The sequence below is a fragment of the Macrotis lagotis genome, chromosome 7, assembly GCF_037893015.1.
Source record: "Macrotis lagotis isolate mMagLag1 chromosome 7, bilby.v1.9.chrom.fasta, whole genome shotgun sequence".
NCBI lineage: Eukaryota > Metazoa > Chordata > Mammalia > Peramelemorphia > Peramelidae > Macrotis > Macrotis lagotis.
Genome location: NC_133664.1, coordinates 19,010,659 through 19,029,374, shown reverse-complemented (window position 1 = coordinate 19,029,374; position 18,716 = coordinate 19,010,659). Strand labels below are relative to the sequence as shown.

Sequence of the window (18,716 nt, the reverse complement as noted above, 5' to 3'; positions counted from 1 at the left end):
TATTGGATTCCCCTCTAACATTAGGTATCTTCAGGTTGAGCCAGTGCTTTCTCCAAGCTTCCTGGGACTCATAGGCTGCTTCCAGGCTGATCCAGAGCAGAAAGATCCTTATCTGAGATGTTCCAGCCCACCCAGCCACCTGGAGGATTGTCCTCCTGGGGACAGATGGTCACTCTCAATACAAGGCCTTGGGGAAAAAAGGGAGCTGGGGGAGGGAACTGAAGGATTCTCCTGGAACTTATCTCACATCTCCTCCCTCTTTCCACCAAGCCTTTGATACTGGACACATTGACATAAGGCAGGGGGTGGGGTTTCTATCCAAGTTTCTAGCTGGGAAACAAACGGATTGATGCTACTGGGGATGATTTGTTTTAAAAAACCCAACCGCCGTCATCTCCGCTTGAGGCTGCAGATGTTTCCACTTCTAGGGATGTCACAGATCCAGCCTATTAAAAGGCTTCAGAGAACCCATTTAGATGTGGTTGTTGGGCAGGCCAGCCAAGGCCTCACACAAAAGCTTGCAATAGGTTCTCTTTGGTTTTAATTTTTTTAAACTTTATTTCATTCCCCCCTCCCCCAAACAACAAGGATTTATCTCCTCTTCTTCCCATTTCTCCCCCAAATTGAGAAAAAGAACAGACTCCTCTAACAAATGTACAGAGTCAAGTAAAACCAATTCTCACCCTGGCCATGTCCCCAAATGTATCTTAACTTCATTTTGGGACCATCCTCAATCTGCAAGAGGAGGGAAGCAGACTTTGTGATGGATATCTAAAATCCTGCTTGGTCACTGCATTGACCAGACCTCTTATCTGTCTTGATAATGCTGTTATTCCCTTAGTATTCAGTTTTTTAAAAATTTAATTTTAAAACCATCACTAACCCACTGGATTGGATTGATTTGGTTGGAAGTAGTTTTTTCCCCCTCCCTTCCCAAATGACTGTCTATTCTTGAGACAATTTCAGAGAGTGATCTATCTTTGCCATTGGCAGCCCAGGGCCTTTGCATAGTGCCCCAACACATAGTAGGCAATTTATAAATGTTGAATTTACACTTGATTATTTGATTATATTCTATTTTCCGCTGGATGCAGAAATATATTTAAAAGCCTTGAAAGGGGATCTTGCAGCATTGCTTTGGGAGTTTCTGAAATATTCATTTTGGTCTAAGGTCTTCCTGAAGCCCTCTCAGTGCTTGCCCCTGTCCCTTTTTAGTAGGGAAGATGATGGGGAAGGGAAACTGGGGGAGGACAGATGGGGCAAGATTGTCAGACTGAGAGACTCAAGCTAATTCATTTAGTTTCAAGTCTGGCATGATAGAATGAGCTCCAGGTCTGACTTCTGAGAACCTGAGTTCAAATTCCACCTCTGACATGGTCCTGGGTAAACCTATCTGAATCTCAGTTTCTTTCTCTGTAAAATGAAGGAATGGAATGAGATGATCCCTGAAGTTCTTTCAGGTCTGGTTTGAAGATGCTAGGTCATTTAGCTAAACTGTTAAAAGCAAAGATTCAATAGGACTGAATTTCAGGGGGAAAGCAGATGGAATATTGTTCCTCAATGCCTCTTTCCTGTCTTCCTCAGTGTCTCCTCACATTTTCATTTCTTTCTCTGGCCCCCATTTTTTCCTAGCATATAATCAGAGGCAGATAATGTGGATGGTCCTCAAGGTTTCAGCTGTACAAAGCCAAGGACTAAAGCCTCCATGCCTGGATCAGGATGATGGGGCAGCCCAAAAACCTCATTCCATTTTAATGGATCTTTGGTGCATTGAAAGATAGATAAAATCTAGAGTCAGGGAAGTGATTGTCTAGCTGCCCCTCTGGTCAAACACAAAGAAAAGAAAAAAGCAATCCCTACTTTCCAAGATCTTGCAGTCTAATATTGATTATGGGAGATAATATATCAGAAATGCTATATAAATAACCTATAGACAAGATAAATGGAAGGTCTGGTATGGTATCAGGAAAGTCTTCTGTTGAAGGTGAGATTTTGGCTAGGACTTGAAGGAAGCCAGAATAAATTAATCAATTAACCAATGGCCATTTATCCAGTGCCTATATGCAACAGGCACGTACTAAGACAGATGTTGTAGATAAGGAAGGAGAAAGGGAATTCCAGGCATGGGGACTGGCTGGAGAAAATGTTGGAGGTGGGAGATAAAGTAAAATGAAGTTGGACTCTTACTGTTGCTGTTCAGTCATTTTCACTTTTATCTGATTTTCTGTGACTCCATTTGGAGTGTACTTAGAAAAGAAGCTGGAGTGATTAACCATTTCCTCCTCCAGTTCATGTGACAACTGAGGAAACTGAGGCAATAGGGCCCATATCTAGTAAGTATTTCGGCCAGATTTGAACTCAAGAAGATGAGAGTGCCACCTAACTCCCCAAGGTTGGCCTAGATGACTTCTAAAGTTGCTACTCTCAATCTATGATTTCCTGATTTGTATTTTCCTAACATTTCTTTCTTGTCAATATGTCTGATGCCATCTTCTCATTTCTGAAAGACCAGCTGCATTTGGGGCTTTTGACTGTAGATTACAATTGTCCTTAGAGTTCAAAAAGCATCCATAGGAGATGGAGACAGAGAGAGAAAGCTGAAACTCCCAGCCACCTGTGTTTTTCCCATTCATTGCTATAACTAGAACAGTAGGCATGTCTGTCCAAAAGTAAAAAAAAAAAAAATTGTCTTTTGCTAATATAATTAGATTCAAATTGCCCTGCATTTGTAAACCACAGAGAATCTGTTGGCTGTTATTGTTGTCTTAATCTGCATTTATAATATCCTTCAAATCGTCTTCAATGCTTTAAGGACAGGGACACCCCCAAACAAGACTGTCCTCCGTATAACTCCCAACTGCATGTTGCTGAGGCTGCCCAATATAGTCTCTAGGAATATTTTTAAATCCAGTAGCACTGAAATATAGAAGCTTCCACATTCCTAAGTGGGAGGCTAGGCTTCCCTCTTATGTAGCCTGAATGCTGATGGGATTTGCACTACAACTAGATGTTCACACTTTTTTGGGGACTTGCTCCCATGTTATACATAGAATCCCTTCCTCTGGCTTGACCATGTGTGACATTGCCAGCTCCTGTCTACATGGCAGACAAACTATCATTCCAATATGCAAATATGAAGAGTTCTGAATTCCTGGTCCAAATGGAGGGAGTGTGTGCCCCTTCCATCCCTGACATATATATAATAATCCAGGGGAGTGGGTACAACGCTACCCACAGGGAAGAATTTCTCCAAATTACAGTCACATTCTCCAAGTTGCCAAACATGCCCCCTTGCCCACCAAGAAATGCACACAAATAAAAGGAATGTGAAATAAAGATTTTTTTAAGTTTGCCAGAAAAAAGCCAACACTACTCTTAGATGAATCAGTGACATCAGCTTATTTTTCTTCTTTCTGTATGAAGTCTTCAAATCAATATTGAACAACATATTTTTGTTTTGACTGCTCAAGTAACAATGGGAATTGTCTGAGTCTCCCTTGGTGCCCCAAGGACAGACCTCCCTGGCTTAGAATGGCAACCAAGAACTCTCAGCTGTTCAGGAATGAGAACTCAGCAATCTTAGGGGAAAGGCCCCATCTGAATATAGATGGTGTTAATCAGACATGGACTTAATAATGTGCCTTTTGAAGCTTCTGTGTAGAGGAGTTAAAGTCTCTTCCAAGGGACCCCAAAGTGGCAAATGCATTTTAAAATAGCAGCAATGATATTAGATGGCTTAATGGATTTCTTCCCTAAGTTAAGAGAAATGAAAATAGTAAAGTGAAAATACTTCTCTTTGAGCAATAATAATAATAGTAAATAATTCTGACAATAGCTGAATTTATAAAACGTTTTTAGATTTGTAAGGTGTTTTACTTCTAAAAGGAGACAGAGGTTTTATACTGCTCAGAAGCAGAGGACAAGGCCAGGGTTTTTGCTGTTAGTGATGCTGACTTACAGAGATGATAAAGAGGGAGGGACCTGGAGGACGGCAGGGCGGGAGCTTGTTGGAAACACTTAAATTTGTATTCTTGCTCAATTTCATTTGCCTGTCAATTAGGTGAGACTCTGGGGATCAAGGTGGGCTTCAAAGCCCTAGCACAGACTTGGCTTCGAGGTTCCCCTCCCCCCTCCAGGAAGGGGGTGGGTAGAAGCTCCAAAGTGGACACACCTGCACATGCACATTAGACAGACTCACACATTATCAGCAGTTGTAGTTTTCTAACTCTGAATGAGATAGTTATCTGGGATCCCAGCATTTGAATCTATTCCAGACATGGGCAGCTAAAAGAAGAAATAATCTAAGTTTGGAAGTCCTCTGACTAGCTTTTGTTATGTTGGCTGGATATGTTTGCCTATTGCCTTAGCCATCAATGATGCCTCCCAGTCCTTGGGCAGTCTTTGTAGTCATTGTACCCTGGCATATGAGAGAGAACAAAGAACCCAACAAATATCTCTGAACAGCTTAAGAAAGTTAGAAAGAGGGGTGGCTAGGTGGTGCAGTGGATAGAGCACTGGCCCTGGAGTAAAGAGTACCTGAGTTCAAATCCAGCCTCAGACACTTAATGATTACCTAGCCGTGAGGCTTTGGGCAAGACGCTTAACCCCAATGCTAGCAAAAACCTAAAAGAAAAAAATTAGAAAGACATTTTGAGTTGCGTTTTCAGTCATGCCCAACTCTCCATCTGGGGTTTTCTTAGAAGAGATACTGGAGTGGTTTGCCACATCTTTCTCCAACCCATTTTACAGATAAGGAAACTGAGGCAAACAGGGTGAAGTCATAATTCAAAGGACCATTAATTTAGATGGAAGGAAACTGAGAGTTGTTTTGTCCAACCTTCTCATTTTACAATTGAGAAAACTGAGGCCCAGAGAGTTCAATTACCTTGGATAGAATCACCCCAAAAGGTGTTTTACTTTTTTCAACTTGGGTCCTCTGATGGTAAATCCTATGTTCTTTCCATAATGCTACAGTGGTTCCTTATCAATGGCAAAGTCTAGCCATGACAATGCAACTATAGGAGTTTAGGCTAGAACAGTCCTTAGGGTTTCCAAGGAGATATGGGATCCTGATGATCAACACATCCTGATCAGAATGGAAATATCCTCATCCCTTCTCTCCATCACGCCACTCCCCCCAGACACACACACACACACACACACACACACACAAACCCCTCTATCTCTTTTCAATAACTAAAGGGATTTACAGAACATAGGCAAAGAGAACTGAACTTATTTAGCCATAAAAAAATGAACCAAACAGAGAGCAGAGAGAGATGATGCCCAGCAAACAGTTGCAGAGAAGCAGCAGGGTGACATCATCAAAGGACACCAGTAACCCTGCTGTAGTGGAGGCCCAGGACCCAGGGAATTCCTAGATGTGTGCTCCATGTATATTCCTTGCCACGCATGTTCTGTTTTTATGCCCCAGACCAATGGGGATGTGTTTTCTGTCTGTCTTTGATGTGGTACTTTAGGATGAAAACCATTTAATTTATACATTAAAATTCCCTCATTGAAATGTCATGGTTTTCAATGAGTTTATATAACAAGGATCATCTTTTTTAATGCCATAGACACAGTACAATATGAGTATCACCAGAGGGTGATAGAAGGGTACCTGGTGGGTTTAAGCAGGCTTCAACACTTTATAAAGAATTACAAAGGAGATGTTAGATAGAGAAGACCATTGATGAAAAGAAGATGGATCATGGATAAGCTGGTGGACAGCTCCATTGGCATTCTTCTATTTCCAGAATTATTTCATCTTATTTCCCTTGACACAATCCATGCTCCAGCCAAACTGGCTTCCCTCACTGATCTTCGAGCTGTGCCTTCATAGGCCACCTCATCCAACCCCTTCACTTTGGAAAGGAGGAAAATGAGACTCAGTGAGGTTAGATGACTTAGCCAAGGTCACACAGAGAGTGTAGGGATGGGCTAAAGCAAAAGTCCTTTGGTTTCATAGATAGTGGACTTTCTCCTATGAGGAATTCCTGGCTTGGACATCACCTTCACCTCTATCTTGAAGACTCCCCACCTTCCTTCAGGCTTGGTTCAGGCCATCTCCTTCCATTGGAAAAGCTTCTCTGACCCATCCTTTCCCCTCAGCCTCTGCTATGGCTCTTTTTCTTCACTTGACCATTGGGTACCCACTCAGAAGACAGAGGAGGCTTTGTTTTTGTATCTGTGTCTCTAGCATATCATATACTATGCACATAGCAAACAGGTAGAGCTTAATAGATGCTCCTGGAGTTGAGTTTGTTTGTGAGATGCTAAATTTGAGGGCCACAGCAGGTCACTGCTGCTATATGGCATATTTCTGGTAAGAATATAAGCACCTTAAGAGTAGCCATGGTTTCCTTTTTTCCTGTTAGTATTCTTAGAGTTTGGGACATTTGCTTAATAAATGCAAATTTAGACTTATTATATGACTGCACACATATAACCTATATCAGATTGGTTACCATCTCAGGAAGGGGAGAGGAGAGGGAGGGAGGGATGGAGGGAACAATTATAAAACTTTTTTTTAAAGTTTTGAGTCCCTAGTTTTAAAATTATTTTAACATGAAATTGGGGGAAAAGAAAATATTGTCTATCTATCTATCTAAAATTCCTATTGATTACATGATCATTGGTGGATAGAAAGCAATCAGCCTGAAACATTGAAATAATATCTCGGGGTGGCTAGGTGGTGTAGTGGATAAAGCACCGGCCCTGGAGTCAGGAGTACCTGGGTTCAAATCCGGTCTCAGACAATAATTACCTACCTGTGTGGCCCTGGGCAAGCCACTTAACCCCATTTGCCTTGCAAAAACCTAAAAAAATTTAATATTTCCAAATAAAATACTGACCCAACTCCATATGTTCACAGCACATTCAAAGACTTGTCTTACGTCCATTATTGATGTCTAGTTTAAAGAAAATACTGCACAATAGAGAGAAAAATCATACTAAATCTGGTATTAGGTGAGTTCTGGGATCAGATCCTTCCATGCTACTCTTTTCTTTTTTATTTGTCTAGATTTTAAAAGTATCAACCCATTTTCTCTGTCATCTCATCATCATATTGTTCTCTTATTCTATTTGGAGGTTCTCAGTTGAAAATCCATTTTCAATATCCTGAATCCTACCTTGGTGACTGTAGGCAAACTGTATAGCTTTTCAGAGTCTCAGTTTCCTCACATGAAAAATGAGGGGTAATGATTCCTATCATGACTTCCTCATAGGGAGGTCTGTGTGGATACTTATATATAGATATATACATACATAAAACATATATACATATATATATATATATAATGTAATGTAGAAAGAGAGAAATGTCTTCCTAGCCCTAAAGTCATATAGAAATCATAGCTTTTATTATTACAATTAGGCCTGTAAATATTTCATTTCATTTTATTTTTATTTTTAGGTTTTTGCAAGGCAAATGGAGTTAAGTGGCTTGCCCAGGGCCACACAGCTAGGTAATTATTAAGTGTCTGAGGCCAGATTTGAACTCAGGTCCTCCTGACTCCAGGGCCAGTGCTCTATCCACTGTACCACCTTGCCACCCCACCATGTAAATATTTTAAAAGCAACATCTAATCATATGGGAAAATGTTGGCATTTGAGTTCAGAAAAATAGCTGGCTAAATTTACTTAATGGCCAGGAAAAAAAGTGAACTTTTTTGATCCTCCAGAACTTAAAATAGACCCAGCCATTTGCTTAGCACCATCAGATTAAGACAACCTTGGAAACTCTAGAGCCAAAGAGATGGCCAAGGTATGGCCAAGCATGGATACCTTGGTGTGGCCTTGTTGGCTGTCTTGATTGGTCAGTTCCTTCTGGGAACCTCCATTTGAAGGCAAGTGACCAGGATGGCACCTGTCCTCCTTTGCTCTTCTCCCAGATCCCTTCAGAATGCTTTGGGTATCTCTTTCCCTGTTACCCACCCCCCTCACCTTTTCTGTTTTCTTTTGTGAGTTGTCTTCTCTCTTTAGAAGGTAAGCTTCATGAGGGCAAGGGCATGCCATTCTTTTTGCTTGTTTTTGTGTCCTCAGCTTCCAGTGCAGTGCCTGGTAAATAGTAAACACTTGATAAATGCTTATTGCCTTGGCTTAACTGAGGACACCCTGGAAAAATCAGAATTGAAATCATCCTGTTGAAATCAGGGAATCTGGGCCAATATTTTACAAAACTCTCAAACTGGAAGAGATGTGATTATTTAGTAGAACCCCCTCATTTTACAGATGAGGAAATTGAGACCTGGGAGATTAAATAATCTCCTCATTGGCTAGATTTAGAACTGAAAGGAATCTCAGAGGCCATCTAGCCCCAATTCTCATTTTACAGATGTAGCAGCAGAGGGAAACTGAGGCTAGGGGAACCATCTTCTCTTTCATCATCCTGGGGAATTTAAACTTTGGTCCTAGACTGTCAATTCTGTTTTTTTTTTATTGAAACTGTGACTTGTCTGAGGGAGCAAGGCCACCTTAGGAGGCAGATATGTAAGATGAAGAATCAATCAAAAACCATTTATTAATCAATCACTATGTAATAAAACGTGTGCAAAAATAATTATGACATGATCCCTGCCTTCATGGAGATTATTATCTAACAGAGGAGATGCAGCATATAATTGTGCAATAACAAATCCAAGTCCCCAGGAACTATTGTAAAGAATAGAAATATAATCAAAGCATAAAGTGTTTTGTGAAAGTAGAGGAAAGAAAGTGAGTTTTTGTTTTTTGTTTTTGCATTTGGAGGGATTGGAGGAAACTGTTGGTAGCCAGGGAGGACAAGGAAACTTGTGAGAATTGGAAATGGCAGGGAAGGTGAAGAAAAGGTGGAGGGAAATATCATTTCAGGCACATGGAATGATAAGAATAGGCAGTGGGGGATGAGTACAATGGATGCTAAAGGATTCAGTTTGGATACTGTACAGCACCTGGGCAGCATGGAGGAGGTGGGACACTGGTAAGTGTAATAGGCAAAGCTTGGGATTTGGAGGCAGGAAGACCCGAGTTCAAATCCTATTTCAGATACTTATCAGTTTTTTGATACCAGGTGAATCACTTAACCTCTGTTTGCCTCAGTTTCCTCATAAGTCAAATGGAGATAATGCCTATCTCTGAGAGTTGCTATGAAATAATGTATATCAAGGGCTTTTCATACCTGAAAGTGCTATATTATTATTGAGGTGAGGCTAGAAATGTAAGGAGTTAGTGGGACTAAGAGAGCCTTGATTTGCAGGACTGAGAAGGAGAGACTTTATTCAGTAAACAATGCAGAGTCAATGAACAATTCATATGGGAAAATGGCATGATCATATGTGAACATAAGAAAGAACAATCAGACAGGTGTATGAAAGTGGGATCAAAGGAGGGGACTAGCAGGAATAGTTAAGGCTTTTGCAATAGCTGGGCAGGTTGTAAAGGAGGTGTGTTTTAGGGTAGCAGCAGTGGGAACAGAAAGGAAGGGAGAAGATCTGAGAAATGCCAGCAAGACTGAGGGCAATTGGAAGGGAGAAGAATGACAGATAATAATGGAGATTTCAACCTGTGTGTGAAAGTTAAAGGTGACTCCAATGACAGAAATACAAATATCAGAAGTCAATCTCTGGGGAAGAAAACTGATCGTTGAAGGCAATTTCCTTTGGACAGGATTTCAGCTTCAGAAGGCTTCTTTAGCCCCAAGTTTTAGAAGTACATGTTCATTCTTTTGGGTATTGGTGAAAGGGAAAGCTCTCATTAGGTTTTAGATTTTAGATGTCATCTTTTCAATGCCCTCATTGTACAGGAGAGGAGACTTGAGGTCCAGGAAGTGACTTGTCCAAGGTCCCACAGAGGAGAGGTTAAGAATTAAACCAAGATCCTTTGCCTCTAAATCTGGAGCTCTTTCCTCTACACTGTCATCAAATAGGCACTTTGAATTGCATGGATCATGGGGCCTCAAGGTAAGGAGGGAGTTTTCTTTGTTCATGCCCCACAGCTCCACTGGGCAGATGTTCCATGGGCTCTTAAGAATCATGAATCACCCCTTAAGCCAATGGCACCACTCTATGATGCCATATTGGCAGGACATAGACTTGATCTGAAAAATCAGCCTTTCTGTGGTGGAGGGAGGCTGGAGAGATGAAGACCTTGGTCTGCTGGGTTTTTGCTCTGTTCTACTGTTCTCTTTTCAATGGGCAAAGAGTAACAGAGGAAAATAAAGAAGTGAAGAGGGAATATTAAGGAAAGAAGGAAAAAGAGTTAGTCTGTGCCAATGAATCCATGGGGAAGGAATGCAAAACAAAATCTCACATCAACTGAAATAAGACCTCTTTTTCCCATACCTGGAGGCCCTGGGCAAGAAGCCTGAAGACAAACAAACACAAAAATGTGAGGCCAGGCCTTTCGGAAGCATCAGAAAGGGAGATTCTGCCCCCGAGGACCGCAAGAGTTCCTGGCAGGAGGGATGGTTTGGGAAGAGAACACCACAGGATACCTGATCAGGCCCAAAACCCCACTGAAGGAGAACAAGGAACCATTCTTTCTTGCCTTCAGTGACACAATTCAAACAGAAACCTTTTTGGGGAGATGCTAAATCCAGGGACAATAGGGAGTTCTACCCAGACAGATTCACAAATATGTCTTCTGGCCTCAGAGCTTCCATGCCTGCCATTGCTATTCAGCCTTGGCCTAGGATCACAGGATTACAGGATCATAGGATTACAGATTTAGAGCTGGAAGGAACCTTGGGCCATGGGATCTAACCTCTTTATTTGACAGATTTGGAAACTTGAGCCGAAAGAGATTCAGGAATCTTACTTCAGTTAGTATGCCCCAGAGCTGGGATTACAGAGGAGAGAGCCAAGAGGAAAAGTCAGCCAGTGACATCTGATCTTTCTGGACCATTTGCCTTGTCTTTTCAGGTGTCCAACTGACTGTGGCAGATTAAAGATCAACTGCGTCAACATCCCAGGCCCTCCGACAGTACAGGTTGCTACTTGTCTATAACTAACAGTTTTAGAAAGCAACCTCAGGCTCAAGAAAGGCCCTGGATTTAAGTTGGAAAGGGCCTTAGAGGCCCTTGAGGTCAACCCCCATTTTATAAAGAAACCCGAAGCTTCCTCACTCATTCAGTGTCATACACCAAATATCAGAGGCAGGTCTTATCTTCAAATACAGTTCTCTAAATCACTAGACAACACTGACTCTATTATTTCTTTAGAGAATAAATCACATTATTCTAATAGGAGCACAAGTCACAAGTTCAATATAAGTGTGTGGGGGGTGGGGAGGATGCTTCATATTAAACACAGTCCCACTGTATACTGATTGACTTTGGTTGAGTTATTTCATCTCTCCCTAATCTCCCCAATAAAATGTGTGTGTGTGTGTGTGTGTGTGTGTGTGTGTGTGTGTGTGTATGTTTGCGTGTGTGTGTGTGTGTGTGTGTGTGTGTGAGAGAGAGAGAGAGAGAGACAGAGAGACAGAGAGAAAGAGCAAGAGAGTCAGAGTCATAGACAGAGACAGAAAAAGAGACAGGGAGGAAGAAAGAGATAAGAGAGAGACAGAGACAAAGAAACAGGGAGAGAGACAGAGACAGAGAGGAAAAAAGAAAAGAGAGAGAAGAGAGACAGATAGAGACAGAGAGATAGACAGAAAAGAAGAGAGACAGACAGACAGACAAAAAGGCAGACAAAGGGAGAGACAGAGAAGATGACTCTGAGGTTTCTCTAGCTAGAAAAACGATGTGATCCTATATTTATTTGCTGCAGCTGTTGGTTCAGGGCAGCTGCTGCAATACATAACCTTAGACAGCCATCCAGTTGTTCAAGACAATTATAAATCTTCTTAATAAATTAAATGCTCAGTGTTACCCTCAAAGGAACCCATATTTGGGTATCACATCTAGCATTTTCCTTCTAAGTATTATTATTTAGCAAATATCCCTATATGGCATCAACTTTGGATGACAGAGAAATTCATTCATGGTACTGGACAAGTTTTAGTATTCAGAGGCTTCCACTTTCATTACCTCTGGCCCCTGACCCTCACAATCATTCTTCTCCCTCCCTTTAGTGTTCAGTATTTCCCTCTCTACTGACCACTTCTGTATTACCTACCAATGTTTGAGTTGCTTCTTCCCTAAAACAAAACAAAACATTTCTTGTCCTTATCACCCTTCATAATCTCACTCCTTGAAAAAACTGTATATGTTCATTGTCTTCTCTTTCTCTCTTTTTGTTAATTTCCTTTCCATATCTTTTGCCCATATGATTTAATTAAAGCTGCTCTCTCTGGTTATCAAAACTCTAATTGCCAAACCTGAGGGTCTATTCTCAACCCTCATCCTTTATGACCTCTCTGCACCCTTGGGCACTGTTGAGCACATCCTATTCCTGAACTCTCTCTCTCTCCTTGGGGTTTTTGTGTTACTGATCTCATGGGACCCTCCTTCCATATGTCTGACAAAGATCTTTGTTCCACTCCTCCAAGAGTCTGTCCAGGGTTCTCTTCCTTTTTTAACTCTTTATCTTCCCTCTCAGTGACCTCTTCACCTCCTGGGATCATCTCCATGCAGATGAATCCAAGGCCCATATAATCTAACCCTAATCACTCTGCTTACTTCATAATGAATGTCACCAATGTGCTTTTTGATATTTCCAAATGGATTTCTTGTAGGCATCATAAACATGATATGTCTAATACAAACTTAAAATCTTTTATCCCAAACCTACCCTGATTCCTCACTTGCCTATTTCTGTTGAGGGCACTCCAATCACCAACCAGCTAGCAACTTCACCTCTCACTTGTACTATTGCAATAGCATCCTAAATAATTTCCTTGCCTCCGGTTTGTTCTCTTCCTAATCCACCCTCCACAAACTTGTCAAACTGATATTCTTTTGAAAACAGTTTTTATGTTGTCATTCAGCAAGTCCTTCTTTTCGCTGTCTCTGCACACAGTTCTCACCCTGAAGCTAGCCCTTTATTACCTCTCACCTACCTTCTTAATAAGTCTCCCTGCCTCAAGTCTCCCAACTCCATTATATCTGCCACAGTGATTTTCCTCAACTAGAGATCTGACCATGTCTCTTACTCAATTCATCCAAGGGTTTCTTATTGCCTCCAGAATCAATAAAAGCTTTAGTTTTTAGAGTCCTAAGCTACTTGGACCCAATCTTTCTTTGCAGCATCAATGGATATTCTTCTACTCCTGTGATCCAGGAGATACACACACACACACACACACACACACACACACACACACACACACACACACAGAGGTATCTGATTCATTAGAGAGAGCTAAGTAATACAGTCTTTAGGTTCAAAGGATCACATCTCTGACTTCCCAGGAATGGAATGAGAAATGTACACTCAAGTGTTAACATAAGAAAAAGACCACGTCATTAAAAACATAACCTGTTCATGTCTCAATTTCCTCTCCCAACTTTTTCTAGTGTTACCTTCCTGATATAAGTTTAAATACTAAATAAAGAGGTAGGAAACCCAAGATCAGTGACCCAGTGGTATAATCTGGAAACAAATAACAAGCAATTAGCCCACATTGTTATCTTTTCAGTAAGGGTATTAGGCTATGCCTGAAGTGGGCTGAAGGATGAGGCCTTTTTGCCACAATAATATCTGCTATATATAGTTACAGAGTGTTTTACATACATGATCTTATTAATGTCCACAATAGCCCTCTGAGGTAGGGATGTGCTATTATCTCCATTTTACAGATGAGAAAACTGGGTCTGAAAGACAAACACCTTGTACTCACTTTTTACCATTCTGCAGAAGTGGAAAGCAGCAGCACAAGACTGAGGACTATTTTAAATATTTCTCTTGGTTTTAAAGGTAGTTGTGGTCAAAGAATTCATCACCAAGTGTCCAGTCCACTGGTGCCACACAATTTGTCCCGAATGAAGGGGTATGGATGAACTGCAGTGTGTATCTTTGGAAGGATTCTCATATCAGGCAAACACAAATCCATTGGAACATTCAAGGTAGGAAAATTGAAAATGAGTCAAGGGATTTTTCCCCAATATGCTCCAAAATCCCATGAAGTTATACTTGAAAAATAAGGCAAATAGGGTTGTTTACTTTGATCTTGCTCTCCCATGCCTAATGACCCATTGAATGCATTCCTGCTACAGGTCAACATCATGGCTGGAGCAGAAGGAAAGCTAAGAGGAGTGGTGTAAACATTTTAGCAAGGGTCATAGGCTCATAGATTTGGAGTTAAAAAGGACCTTAGAGGCCACTGAACCCAACCTCTTCCTTTTATAGGTGAGAAAACTGAATCACAGAGAGGTAATGGATCATAAAGCTAGTAAATGTCTGTGGTAGGATTGTTTTTAGTTCTTCCTTATTCCAAGTCCAGAGGGGCAACTAGGGGGTATAGCGGACAGAGCACTGGCCTTGGAGTCAGGAGGACAGGAATTCAAATCCAGCCACAGATACTTGATTCTGGGAAAGTCACTTATTCCTGATGGCCTCACATGCAGGGTTATCTCCAGTCATCCTGATTCATATATAGCTACTGGATTCAGTTGTCTCTGGAGGAGAAAGTAAGGTTGGTGACTTAGCACAGCACCCTCTCACTCAAATCCATTTCATGTGCTTATCATGGCATCATCTCCCTGATATCATGGTCTTCTTCAAAAATGAAGAACAAAACATTATTATTCCAAGTTCAATGTGCTACCTGGTTCTTAAAAACTGAGGTGGGACACCATACCATTACGAGGCAAGTGTCTTGAATCAAACACTGGCTTTGAAATTGGGAAGACCTGAATTCAAATCCAGCCCCAGATGTCTATTAGGTTTGTTATCTAGGCAAGGCATTTAACCTCTGTCCGTCTTAACTTTCCCTTCTGCAAAGCGGGGACAACCAGAATACCTGCTTCAGGGTTGTTGAGAAGATTAAATGATATAATATTTGTAAAGCACTTGGTGGTAGTGATGAGGTAATAAAAAGTGGGAGATTTAGAAAGGAAGACAAGCTGGAAGTATGACTGACTAGTGTGGACTTTTGGAGCAGCTATTCCAGTTGTCTTTAGGCAATAATTCTGATCCAGATGAGTCCAGTGTGTAGAAAGGTGTATAGATGATGGTGCAATTCCTGGAAACCCATTCCAATATGGGCATGTGCCTCTGGGTCTTTCCCAGGATGCCAGTCCTCAGGAAGGTGGGCCAAGGTAGTTGTGTGTTTCTACCTGTTCTTATCTCCTTGCCCAATTTAAACTAGCTATTTGGGTGCCTTAGACAAGAAGCAAAATCAGACCCAAGGAAATAGGCATGGAGCAGGCCTTCAAATCATCTTTGTGATTCACATTGAGAAAATTATTCAAGAAGGTTTAAAATAAATTCACTTGAGCAGGAAAGGAGACTTGGTACCGGTGTAGTTTCGATGCTGCTAAAGGAGTGATTTGGGTTAAATTTTTGTGCTCTAGGGCAAAAGTTCATTTTCCCTACTCTAGTTCCAGTTCTGATGTTTTCCCAGTGTCTTGAGTGCTATGGCTTCTCCTGGTTATTCAACCCCATGATCTGAGATCTAACCTTCTTGGGATGACAAGTCTTTCCTGAGAAAGAGCATGTTAAATTCAGAAGTGCTACAAAACTACACAATAGTGACTTGTCTATTATTGTCTGCAGTGAGACCTGTTAGTCTTAGTCCTTGAATCAATGACTGCAATACCTCTTTTTTCATAATGGTAGCCCATTATGGATGGCTAACTTGTGAGCTCTTTGGTGCTGTCCTTTCTTACAGTGCTGAATCAGCACAGTGTCAGATAGCTACCCTAAAAAGGCCAAAAATGAGGGGGAGTAACTCAATGTAGGTATTTCTTATGGCTCTTTAGTTTTTAAAGGCACCTTGCATCCTGGTAGGTGATATCATTGGACTGTAGACTTTCTCTAATCCATACTCCAAACTCCTAGCTTGAAATCCAAGATGTTCTATAAATCTACCAGCAACCAACTTTCCTATTTTATCATATACTCTTCTAATCCTCATGACCCCTACTAAAGTAAACAAGCTAGACTATTTACTGACTTCCATGTTCATCTCCTACTTTCCCACCTCCATGCCTTTGGATATTCTAATTTCCTTTACTGTTTATTGAAATTCAAGACCCTAAAAATGCCACCATCTTGTAATGCTTGTTAAGAGATGAGCTTTCTTTCCTCCCTCAGACCTCTCAAAGCAAATTGATTGCTTCTCTGTTGGACATTCTTTTCATGTTATGTTTTATATTATGTGTTTGTGTCATAACTCCCCTAGCAGAGTGAAAGTTATATAAAAGCAGGGACCGCATTTGGTGGCTTTTATTATTATTTTGAATCTTCAGTGTCTGGCACTGTAATCTGCCAAAATAAGTACTTAATGTTTGTGGAATTGAAATTAATCTGGAGTTTCTGGTACTTCAGCTCTTTTCAGAGCCTAAGGATGAGACAAGTGAAGCATTTGCCTTGGATGCATAGGAGGGGAAGAGGGACCAAAAAAATTATGTGAAATAATGACTGTGAAATTACAAGGGATACAGTTTTCTATCCTTGCCCTAAGTAAATTGGCTGGTTAGAGTCTGACTTCCTGTCCACCCACTTCCTACGAAAACCTTTGTGCTTTGGATTGTGCCCCTAGCAGTCAACTAAAACCACCCTCTGGAAGGTTTCCAATGACCTACTTATAGTAAGATCAAATAGTCTTTTCTCAGTCTTGATTCTCTTCAAACCCTTAGTAGCATTTAACACTATTGACCAGCCCTTCTTTCTTGCAACTCTTTCCCCCTTTGACTTTCTTTATATGACAGTAGTCTGAGTCTCCTCCTACATAGAGGAGGGCTCCATGGGTTCCTCTTTCTGCCCCCAAATTCAATTCTATCCTAGGTTCCATTCTACCTCCTCTCCTTTCCCTTTCTTTGGAGATCTCAAAGCATCCTAAGATCACACCTAAAGCTAGAAGGAACCTAAGAGACTATTCTGTACAATCCCACTTTACAGAGGCAGAAACTGAGGCCCATAGAGATAAAATGACTTGGCTAAGATAGGAAGTGACAAAGCTAGGATTGAAACTCAGATCCTGTAAGTTTAATTCCTTCATTTTCTCTCATTTTCATTGCAGATGAAAATTTTTTAGTCCTGAGTTTGAATTCTGGTTCTGCTTTTTGGTGTCTATGAGTCCTTGGGCAAATCAAATCAAGTCAATGTGGCAGTCATTAGAGATTTAAAAAACAAGAACAAAAACAAAAAAACAGCCAAAAAAAAACACCTAAAAATGCAAAAATAATCCGTGCCTTGAACTAATTTATAATCTAATAGAGGAAGACAGCATGCAAACAATTATGTATATACACAAGAGATTTGGGGTGAACTGGTCATCTCAGGGGAAGGGATTAGCATTCAAGGGTGCAGAAGTGGAGGTTTTACTGAGACTTAAAGTAAGCCAGGGGAACCAAGAGGTAAAGAGGATGAAGGGTGGAGATTGGGGTGGGGGCAGTCAAAGAAAATTCATGAAAAGTCATTTTGTTGCTTTAGTCATTGGCTGCCTCCTCTGCCAAATGAGGACTTGATTGTATGATTACCAGCATCTTTTGCAGCTCTTCTGTGATTCCTATTGATGCCCTTTGTGGAAGAGAGGAGATGAGAGAGAGAGACAGACAGACAGACAGACAGACAGACAGACAGACAGACATAGACACTAGAAGAGACAGACACAAAGAGAAAAAGACAGGGAGGGAAGTAAAGAGAGAGACAGAGAGACAGAGACAGAGACAAAGAGAGAGAAGAGACAGAGAGGAGACAAGAGAGACAGAGAGAGGTAGAGACAAGAGACAGACTCAAAGAGAAAAAACAAGAAGAGAGGGAGGTAAATAGAGAGAGAGACAGATGAATAGATAGATAGATAGAGAGAGAGAGGGAGAGAGAGAGAGAGAGAGAGAGAGAGAGAGAGAGAGAGAGAGAGAGATGAGCAAGGCAAACATAGCACTGGTTTGTCAGAGAAAGCTAAAAGACTAACTGGATCCTGTGTGGGCTGTTTTATGAAATGTGATTCCCAGAGAGGGTATCAGGTTTATTCTATGTTTTGTACAGCACAAAATACACCATGGGAGCTCAATAAATATTAATATAGCAGCTGCCACCACCACTGAGCCATTGCTATTTATTACAGCCACATTTCAGCTCTGAGCTTTGGGCCTACATAAAATGGGGTTTGTCAGGGAGCTACATCTGGAAAAGAAAGATATGTGAATAGAAAGACAGGGAATGTGCCAATCTAGATTCTACCCTCAGGATTCCAACTGTGTGAGGCTAAGCAGGTCACTTGCTCCCTCTTAGCCTTAGTTTCTTCATTTGTAAGCAATTGATCCAGAGTCAGCTAGATGGTCTCTAAGCTTCTTTCCAGTCCTGATTCCATGCCCTCTAAGGACCCTTCCAGCTAAAAAAGTGAAGATCCTCTGAATGTCCACCTAGGACTCTAAGCATTCTATCACATGAAGACAGGGTCATATATAGCTCCATTCCATCAAGTACTCTGGAGAGGAGAAGTACTTTGCAGAGGAGAAAACAGATATAGCAATTTGGGAGTATTTCTGTTCCATTTGTGGAAAATAATGCATTAAAATGGCCATTGACACTAGAATTAAAGTATATTCAATCTGAAGTTAACTTTGAAGACCACAGTTAGTGCCCTCCACTGTGAAGATTGTTGAATATTTAACTTGACATTTA

The 18,716-nt window shown here is 41.1% G+C and overlaps 1 protein-coding gene across 2 annotated transcripts in view; it reads right to left on the bottom strand.

Annotated features, from left to right (window-relative positions):
- Positions 1-18,716, bottom strand: part of CHN2 (chimerin 2) — a 281,452-nt gene that overhangs the window by 39,609 nt on the left and 223,127 nt on the right. The window contains exon 7 of one of the 2 annotated variants that reach the window (XM_074195566.1): positions 7,951-8,064. The exons of the other annotated variant lie outside the window; for it this stretch is intronic. Coding sequence (XP_074051667.1) covers positions 7,951-8,064 — 114 coding nt within the window. The remainder of the gene's footprint in view (positions 1-7,950; positions 8,065-18,716) is intronic. 2 annotated transcript variants of the gene reach the window in all.